General features: G+C 38.2%; 1 protein-coding gene across 3 annotated transcripts in view; it reads right to left on the bottom strand.

Moving 5' to 3' along the window:
• Positions 1-3,419: 3,419 nt before the first annotated feature.
• Positions 3,420-9,221, bottom strand: part of GGCT (gamma-glutamylcyclotransferase) — a 73,100-nt gene continuing 67,298 nt past the window's right edge. For all 3 annotated transcript variants that reach the window (XM_089917575.1, XM_089917576.1, XM_089917577.1), the window contains 3 exons: positions 6,035-6,180; positions 4,960-5,095; positions 3,420-3,833 (listed from right to left, as the gene is read on the bottom strand). In XM_089917575.1, coding sequence (XP_089773701.1) covers positions 3,690-3,833; positions 4,960-5,095; positions 6,035-6,180 — 426 coding nt within the window. In that variant the 3' untranslated portion in view covers positions 3,420-3,689. The remainder of the gene's footprint in view (positions 3,834-4,959; positions 5,096-6,034; positions 6,181-9,221) is intronic.

Genomic DNA, 9,221 nt, shown 5'->3' with positions numbered 1-9,221 from the left:
TTGGGAGTTAGGTGTCTGTTAGGTTAAACCATGTGAGACTGTCATGGCTTCATTAAACTTCTTTAATCTGTAGGTTTGTGGCTTTTGCCAAATTCAGAATGTTTAAACCGTTATTTCTTTGGTCACTTTTTCAGCCCGTCCTCTCCCCTCTCCTTCTGAGACTCCCATGACACAAATGTTAGATCTTCTGTTATATCCCCACAGGTCCCTAAGGCTCTGTTTTGTTTTTTGTTTTTTTTTTCAGTCTGTTTTCTCTCTGCTTTTCAGACAAGGTTAATTTCTATTGTTCTCCCAGTTCCCTGATTCTTTCCTCTGTCCCCTCCATTCTGCTGTTGGACCCATCCACTGAGCTTTTAATTTCACTGTAATTTTACTGTATTTTTCAGTCCTAAAATTCCCATCTAGTTCTTCTTTATATCTTGTTTCTTTACTGAGAATGTTTGTGTTTTCATTTGCTTCAAACACATTCCTCATTGCTCACTAAAGCACTGTTATGATGTCTGCTTTAAAATCTTTGTCAAATAATTTTAACTTATCTGTCATTGTCTGTTTGGGCATCTACTGATTGTCTTCCTTCATTTAGTTTGAGATCTTCCTGGTTCTTGGAATGATGAGTGATTTTTCAGTTGAAGCCTGGACATTTTGGAAATTATGAGACTCTGGATCTTACTGAAATCTCCTATTTTAGCCAGATTACACTGAAACAATTCCAGCAGAGGAAGGTGTGGGCCACTGCCTCGATACTGCTAAATGGAGGTAGAAGTTCAGGTTCTCACCCAGCTTCTGGTGTCACCCAAGGGAGGGTCCACCTTGTTACTACGGAGGGGAGGTAGGAGTCTCAGCTTCCCACTAGGTCTCCACAGATACCTCCTTGGCTGGGAGGAGTAGGAATGCCTCATTACTGCCCCCTACATGGCCTTCACTGACACCACAGGGAAGGGTGGCTTTGTTACCACTGGGTGATAAAGTTCTAATCTGTCACTTGGTCTTCTCTGACACCACCCAGCAGGGACAGGGAGGGGCACCTTGTCACTGCCAGATGGGGTTTTAAGTACAGGCTCCTCACATGGTCTCCACTGACACTACTGGTGGGGGGGAAGGGGAGTGATTGTTACTGCTGGGTGGCTCCCTACTCAGCCTTTTCTGACACTACTCTGGCAATGCTGGTGGGGGACAGGGTTAGGGTGCCTTGTTACAACCTGGCAAGGGTGGAAGTCCAGGCTTCCCTCTTGAACTTTTGCTGGCTTGGGTGGAGGTGAGGGTTCCATAGTTTTTCTCCATGGTGTTTGGCTGGGGTAAAGCACTTATTCTCTAAGTTTTATCTGGCTAGATTGTCCATTTCCCAGTCCTTTGGCTAGAGAGCAGCTTTTCTTGTTTTGTTTGTTTGTTTGTTTTTCATCTCTGCTCATGCTCATTGGTGCTTTCAGGTTGCTGGCTTCTTCAGCTAGATGCATGAGGCAAAAGAAAATCCAGGGAATTCAGCACCATGTCATGCCTTGGGTCCTAAGGTCTCTAGCTGTTCTGCTTGTTTTATATATTATGTTCAGAGATTTTAGTTGTACTTAACTAAAGGAATAGGGAAGAGTATGTCTATTCCATCTTCCCAGAAGTCAGTCTCCAAATATACTTATATTCTGTTTTTGATCATTTCAATATCCTGAAACCTTAGGGATGTAAATTTGTTTTTTCTGTTCTCATTCATAGTGTATCATTTTCCTTATTATTGTCTTTTAAATTTTTAAGTGGAAAACCTGAGAACCTGAATTAGGATCGCTTTCTTCAGAGAGGATTTGCATCTATCTCTGCTGGGAGCCACCAGGCTTACTAACTGGGGACTGTTTTAGTTCTCTTCAAGGGTCCTGGTTTCATACAGAATTCTCAGGTTCAGTTTTCCTGTCCTGCAAGGGTTAGTCATCTAATTCTGGGGCCATTATTGGCAAGGATATCTGGGCCATTTGTTTACCATTACTGTCTAGCCTTTAGCTCACTTTATCTTCTTTCTTTTTGTGGGAGAGGGGCTGGTACAACTTCAAGATTTTCCTTATTTTCTTTCAAGCCCAGAAATGCTTTTCAAAAACTATGTTTGCTATAGTATATCCAGGAGCTGGTTGTATTGTGGTTAGAGGGCCAAAATCACTGGTAGAAATGGAAATTCCTTACATATGACATTCGCTAGTACTACCTGGAAAACAACCGGAAAAATAGTCATGATTAACAGATTTTTGTTAAAAGGCCAGACATGAAGATTTTATTGTTAATGTTTTAAATTCCTTAATGAAAGCTGTCATTTTAGGTAGGAGAGACAGATTTTTAGAATAATATGCAATTTTTAGTACCTACAGCACAACTGAGCCTGGCTTACTATATTACCATAACTGTGTTCTGGGTCACAGACAAACTTGGTCTTTTGGGGAGGAGTTAACAACTATCGAAAACTGGAATACTGGAGGGTATACTTGAAAACAGTGAGGTGTAACAGCTATGAAACATGGTCAAACCTGTAGTCTATGGCTCAGCCTCACTACAGAATTGCAGCTGTAGCTGAAAAGTGCTTTGGTCCTTCTTCCCAAGAGTAAAAACCAAATCTTTGTTTTATGCTCCTGTGGCTTGTTCCCTCTCATTCTAATAACCTGTTTGGAAGGTCCAGCTCACTGCATTCCACAGAGACATAAGAGAATTTTTGATAACCAGTGTTGTTTTATTCATGACTCTTCTTTCTTCCACTTATTCAGTAAGTAAATTTAAGAAGGTGACCATTTCTTGGTAAGCCAAGAATCAAATTTCAGCTTCCGGGAGACACATTTCCCTCATAATCGTGACCCTTCTACTTTAAAATCTTGTTCCAAGGATAGCTCTGTACAAACTTAATTCTTCAGTAAGAACAATAATGATTGCTAGTACTTATTATATGCCAGGCTCTGTTCTAAGCTTATATATATATATATATATATATATATATACTCCTCAAAACAATCCTAAGACATAGATATTCGGGCTGTCCTCAGTCTGCAGGCAAGGAAGCTGAGGCACAGTCATATAATGCAAAGTTTCCCAGCTAGAAAGTGCTGGAACTGACAGTCAATCCTCGGCTCTCTGGTTCCAGAGTCTGTGCAATTATCCTTTAGTATAGATTGGCTATAGACCAAGACCAGATCCAGTATGTGTGATGATGTGAGTCTCTCTAACAAAATGAAATGTGGTATTTTAGTAGGGACTATAGGTGAAACCACAAATACATTTATTCCTCTAAGAACAGTATGCCATCTTTGAAATTTTGAAGTTGTTATAATCGATTGCTTCTGCAGTTTGCTTGCTCTTAGTAAGCTGACTAAGAAAAAATCCCAGAGCAGAGTGATTTACCAGCACCATCCTTGAGTTGCAAATCTACCCTTTATCACAGAGCAAAAATACACTTCAGATCAACTCAATAAAATAACTTTAAGGGTTCACAGAAGGAATACTCACATCTACTTGTCATGCATTCCAATGCCGCAAGGCCCCCTTTTCAATCGTCTAACTCCTATCCTGGCCTTTTTATAGCCTGAAAACAAGGAATCACCCAAGTGAGATACCCCTTCAGGACACTGTTGAAAATATATTAAACAGAGAGATATCCCAGATCCCTGTTCTAAATGTTAAAAATGTATTAGCATATAGAGAAAATATCTGTAGACGTATTCTATTAGGTTCTAATGAGTTTTTGCTTCCCCCTTTTTGATAATGTCTTCAATTTCTTCTGAGACCTTTCCTTTGTAGTCATTTGGTTCTATTGCGTTTAACTTCTTTTGATAGTCCGGTGGCAAACCATTCTCTTTTGCACCCAGGCAAATGACCTAGAAATGGTTAAAATAAACAAAAAACCCTTTAGTTAGGAACATAATTTAATTTAGTATACCACAGCTTTATTTGTAGTATCAAAGTATGAAATATTAGCTTTCAGATAACTCTGGAATAAACAATTCTAGAACAAAATGGAGGGAAAGTCATTCCACTCACAATGGGCATGAACGTGCAGGGAGTTTTCAAAGCCACAAGATCCACCCTTATGGAAGAGCAATTGTACTCAGTAATATGATTTTAAATGTTTTTATATTAAGAGAAAAACTTATTGTACAGAATTTGCATGATTTTTTAAGAAACAAACACCATTCTCCAAAAAAATTTCCAGTTTACAGGTAGCAGTTGTAGTTGAATCCTGGAGTCTACTCTACCTCTGAATTAGACGTGAGGGAATAAATAGCAAGTGTGTCCAGTGGTACTTCCCAGATCCATACCAGGCTTAATTCCTCTAGGTTCCTTCTAGAAAATTCCAGATTAGGCCCAGGAACTGGGTCACCCTCTCCAGGTATCATGTCCTGACTGGGCCTGCCAACAGGTACCTAAGTTTGGGTTTCTGAAAAGGGATGTTGGACTCTCTATCCTGAATTCTTTTCTGGTGCTTGAGGGAGTGGTATCCCTGATTCTGAAAAGCAGTGTGACTTATTTTTCCCTCCATCTGGAAATGGAAAACATTTCAGCAGTAGGAAATATATTTTTTACCTACAAAAATGAATCTTGGTGTTCATGAAATACTGTCTTATGGAGGAAGAAAAAAATGATTATAAAAGCATGGGTATAGAATAACTCTACAAAAAATACACTCATACATGTTATTTTCTACTTTAAAAAAGTAAAAAACATGTCTAGAATTATGACTCAAATACATTTCTACAAGCTTTTTTTTTAATAAATGAAGTTTTAGGGACATATTTCTATCATTATAAATAAATCTGAACATTTAGTTATTTGGTAAATAAATATCATTTTTGTATTAAAAAAACATTTTGATTAAAATGAATTGTACATGTAGAATTTAAAACACACAAAATCTTTTAAAAACAAGATATTCTTTAGTTTAGCTCAGTGAAAATTAACAAGGAATCACCAAAAGTCTTTGTAAGTAGTTAGTTAAAAGGATACCTTTTTATACTGGGGTGATGGGGGAACACGCTCATAATTTGTCATCTGATAACTTCGACAGGTTATTTCTTTTCCTTCTTGAGTAGAAACATTAACTTCTATTGGGACATACATTCCACTTTTAACCCCTTCTTGCCTGAAACCAGAACAGTCAATTTTAATCATACTTGACTTAGCCAAGTTAGTTTACCAGATTAAAAATTTTAACTATTTATGGATGTACTTGCTCCCTGTATATTTTGGGATAGAGCAGAAATATCACCACATCAAAAGGAAGTTTAGCCTTTCAGTTAGAAAGCTGGAGACTTACTATTACTGGGTATGCTTCTAATAGACCTCTATATTTAGCCTATCTAAAAACATGCTTCAGTGTAGTTATTTCAAGCTTTGTAACACTGAAACATTGCTCTCTAGGCTACAAAAACGACTATGTGTGCTGACAGCAAGAGAATATCCACCCAGAGAAAAGCAGAGAGGATGGCTCATTCCTGTTTGCAAGTGAAGTAAAGTATGAAGCATGTCAGATGCTTGTCTGCTCTTCTCAAATCCTACTCTTCACTGCCACTTTCTTTGCATTAAATGCTCTGCCACACAACTCTTGAGTTCTATTTATAAAGAGCATCAAAGCATTTCTAATATGTTTTGAAGTTTTTACAGGTGATTATTACTGTTTTTACTGATTCAACTGCCACCTTAAAGAATTACTTTTTAAAAACTAATAAAAACTGAGCTTTTGAAATCAATAAAAGTATACAACAATTACAAAAATCTTCATGCCTTCTCACAATATGAAACTACAAAGATATTTTATTAAAAAACAAATAGAATGAAAATAAGGACATCCATCAATTATAGAAGAGATTACAAATGTCTCCCCAAATCTCAATCAGAGAGTGTGACCCTTCTAGGCTTTTCTTTTTAGGAATGAACATTACACCTTTTAGGTTAACTCTAAAGTATAAAGAATATGTCCATAGTATATAGTTTTGAAAAACCAACACATATATACACATCCTTGCATATGATCCACTTTCTAAATTAGTAATTATTTAACTTTTAATTAGAAGTCACCTACTTATCTAGAGAACTTAAATTGCTTTTGTTCATTTTCCATACTACTCCCCATACTTCATCGCCAGGACTTTCAAAAATGGTGGCTATACCTCCATGCCAAGTTTCACTAGTTTTGCCTTGGGGATTGCCAAAGTCAAGCTTAAAATCCTACAAAGGAAACCAAAGTGATATGATCAGTATCCACGTGAACCAAAATTTCCTTCTTCAAAATAAAAAAAGATTTACCTTGAACTCCATGCAACTAAAACAAACTTTGAGTTCCTTCTGTTAAAAATACAAAGATAAACAACCAAGGACCCAGATCTCAAGGACTATAATTTTTCATATTTTTCTTTAAAAATGAACTGTATACTGAATATGTACACATATCTTACCATAAACAAGAGGCTTAAAAGGGAAAATAAATCCCACAATCCTGAGGCCTTAACACAGCTATCTTTATTTTTGAAAACTACTTCCCAGCCCACTTACATACACATAGATTTTAACTTAGAGACAATCATAGTGTACATAATTGTTGAAGCTGGGTGATGGCTACCTAAGGGTTATAACATTCTTCCCACTTTTATGTATGTAAGTGTATCCTAGTAGCATTATTTTTTTTGTCCTAAGGGAGCTGGCATTTGAGGGTGATCTGTACACTTATAAATTTAATATTCCTGAATTGTATTAACATACCTATAATAATCATAAGAGCAGCTAACACTTACTGGAAAATTACTGGGTTCTATACACTGTGCTATGAGTTTTATATGGACTTTTTTTTAAATCCTGTCAACAACTTTTTATACCCATTTAACAGAAAGAAAAACTGTGGCTTAAAAAGATTAAGCAACTTGCCTAAGGTCTCACAACTAATAAGTAATGGAGTCAAGGTTTCGAGTTTAGTTTCCTCCCTCACAGAGATGAGTAATCAAAGGACACAGCCAGGAAGATTAAAAATCCTTACTTGGCTGTTTGGTCTAAGAAGATTTCTTTCCATCTTTCCAGAGCTTAGCTTCCTTACTGATAAAAAAAAAAAAAAGGTTAGACTAGATAATAAATCTAAGGTTTATATTTTATCTCTGTCACCTTTATTTTCTTAAAAACCTGTCAGAATTTCACAAAAAAGGTCGGTTTGAGTGACCCGTACCTTCAATTGGTATACTGGATGTTCTAGGACCAGGTATGCCTGGCAGGACATCAGGGGATCTGATAAAAGTTACAACCACACTAGGAACTGGTTGTCTATTGTTAAATCCAATAGACAATTTTCATTCCTTGTCTTGCTCTACTTCTCAGCTGCTTCTGACATCATTAACCACCAGGTCTTGATCTGTCTCCTTTCTTTTAGGCTGTTCCTTGATCTCCTCAATCCCCTTTGCCAACTCCTTCTCCACTGCCTGGTCTTTAAATGTTGGAGTTTCTGAGGGCTCAGTTTAGGCCCTTTTCTCTGTTCAGCAATTTGCTCAGGACAATCTCATCCCCTCCAATGGCTTCAAATACCATCCAATATTCCAGTCGTCTTCTAATCCAGCTCAGATCTCTCCTCTGAGCTTCAAAAGTGCTTAGAATATAGTGAGTTTTTAATGAATGTTCACTAATATTTTTCTGCTCACTTGGATATACAACAAGCATCTCAAACTCAGTACAGCTAACCCTTGAATAACACAGGTTTGAACTACACAGGTGAATTTTTTATGTGAATTTTTTTCACATATGTGAAATTTTTTCAATAAATATAGCATATGTGAATTTTTTTCAATAAATATAGCATCTATATTTTCCTTTTACATATCATCAAATTAACTAAGTATGGGGAAAAGTTCGAGTAGAGATTAAAATAGAGAATATGTGGCATCAAAAGAACTAGGGTCTGAGTCCTGATTCTATCCAAACTTTTTCAGCTTCCTGCCCTTGGGTGAGTCATGTATCAATTCCTTTGTTTTTGAGGTAGAGATGGCAGTTCTGATTTTCGGCTGGGTGAAGGGTCGGCACCACTAATCCCGGCATTGTTTAAGGGCCAAATACATGTCCAAACTGAGCTTGATTTTCCCTCCCAAACTAATTCTCCTCTTCTTTTCACAAACATCACCATCATCTACTCTGTTGCGTCAAAAACCTTAGTCATCCCGATTATCTCCTCTTCCTTTCACAATCAATCACCAAGGCCTAACAGTACTCACTCCTAAATATCTCCCAAACCCAGCTACCCTCCACTGCTACCACTGCAGGGTACCATTATCTTTAGCATGGACTGCTGCAAAAGCTTCCTAACCGGGCTCCCTACATCCACTGCTTCCAATCCATTTTTCCAGAGCAACCAGAACCAGCTTTCAAAGATGTAAATCTGATGTTTCATTTGCTTCAATTTGGCAGAGGTCCTCTCATTGGTCTCAAGATAAAGACCCAAGGCTTCTCTGGCCTCTGTGGTCCTGTAAAGTGTGGCCCTTCCCGACCTCTCTAGTCTTCATGCTACACCCTCCTCACACACTAGATTCCAGCCACACTAGCTGGAAGGTCCAGCTTTTTTCTTTCCTGAGGTCTTTTGTCCCTGCTGTTCATTCTATCTGTTTGCTTCCCCCCTCCCCAGTCATTCAGGTCTCAGTTTAAAAGTCACATTTTCAGGAATGGCTTTACTGAGCATCCCGGTTAGGTCAGGTCCCCAAGTCATACACTTCCATAGCACCTTGAATGTCTCCTTTAAAAAAAAAAAAAAGATTTCACTTTTTTTAAGAGCAGTTTTAAGTTCAGAACAAAGCAGAGAGTAAGGCATAATATATCTCCTTTTAAGGCTGACCACACCTGTGACGGAATAATCATTTGCTTGATAGCTCTTTGCTGCATTCCAATTATAAACCATCTGAACTTCTTTCCCACGTTTGGGGAATTCCCTGCCTTATGAGTTTGGGGGTAGACAGTGTTCAGAGCCTGACTCCCATTTTTGAAGTTTCAAATGCCAGAAGTTGGTTCTCCCAGCTTTTCTTGAAGTCAGGGCATGGGCACGTGGCCAAGACGTAGCCAATCAGGACACCCACTTAGGGCTTTGAATTAGAAACTAGTGACCCAGGGCAGCAGAAAGGTCCACCTTGGTGGTGGCAACCAGATTTGGGTTTCAGGAACTTGGAGATGTAGTGACAGTAGCAGGCAGGGTCCAGCGCAGGTGATGCACAATGCAACGTCCATGTTTACCAAGCTTAGCGGCGATG

The sequence above is a fragment of the Delphinapterus leucas genome, chromosome 9 (assembly GCF_059928025.1).
Source record: "Delphinapterus leucas isolate spDelLeu-1000000601 "Yukka" chromosome 9, BTC_Dleu_Yukka2, whole genome shotgun sequence".
Lineage (NCBI taxonomy): Eukaryota > Metazoa > Chordata > Mammalia > Artiodactyla > Monodontidae > Delphinapterus > Delphinapterus leucas.
This window is presented reverse-complemented; position numbering and strand designations above follow the sequence as displayed.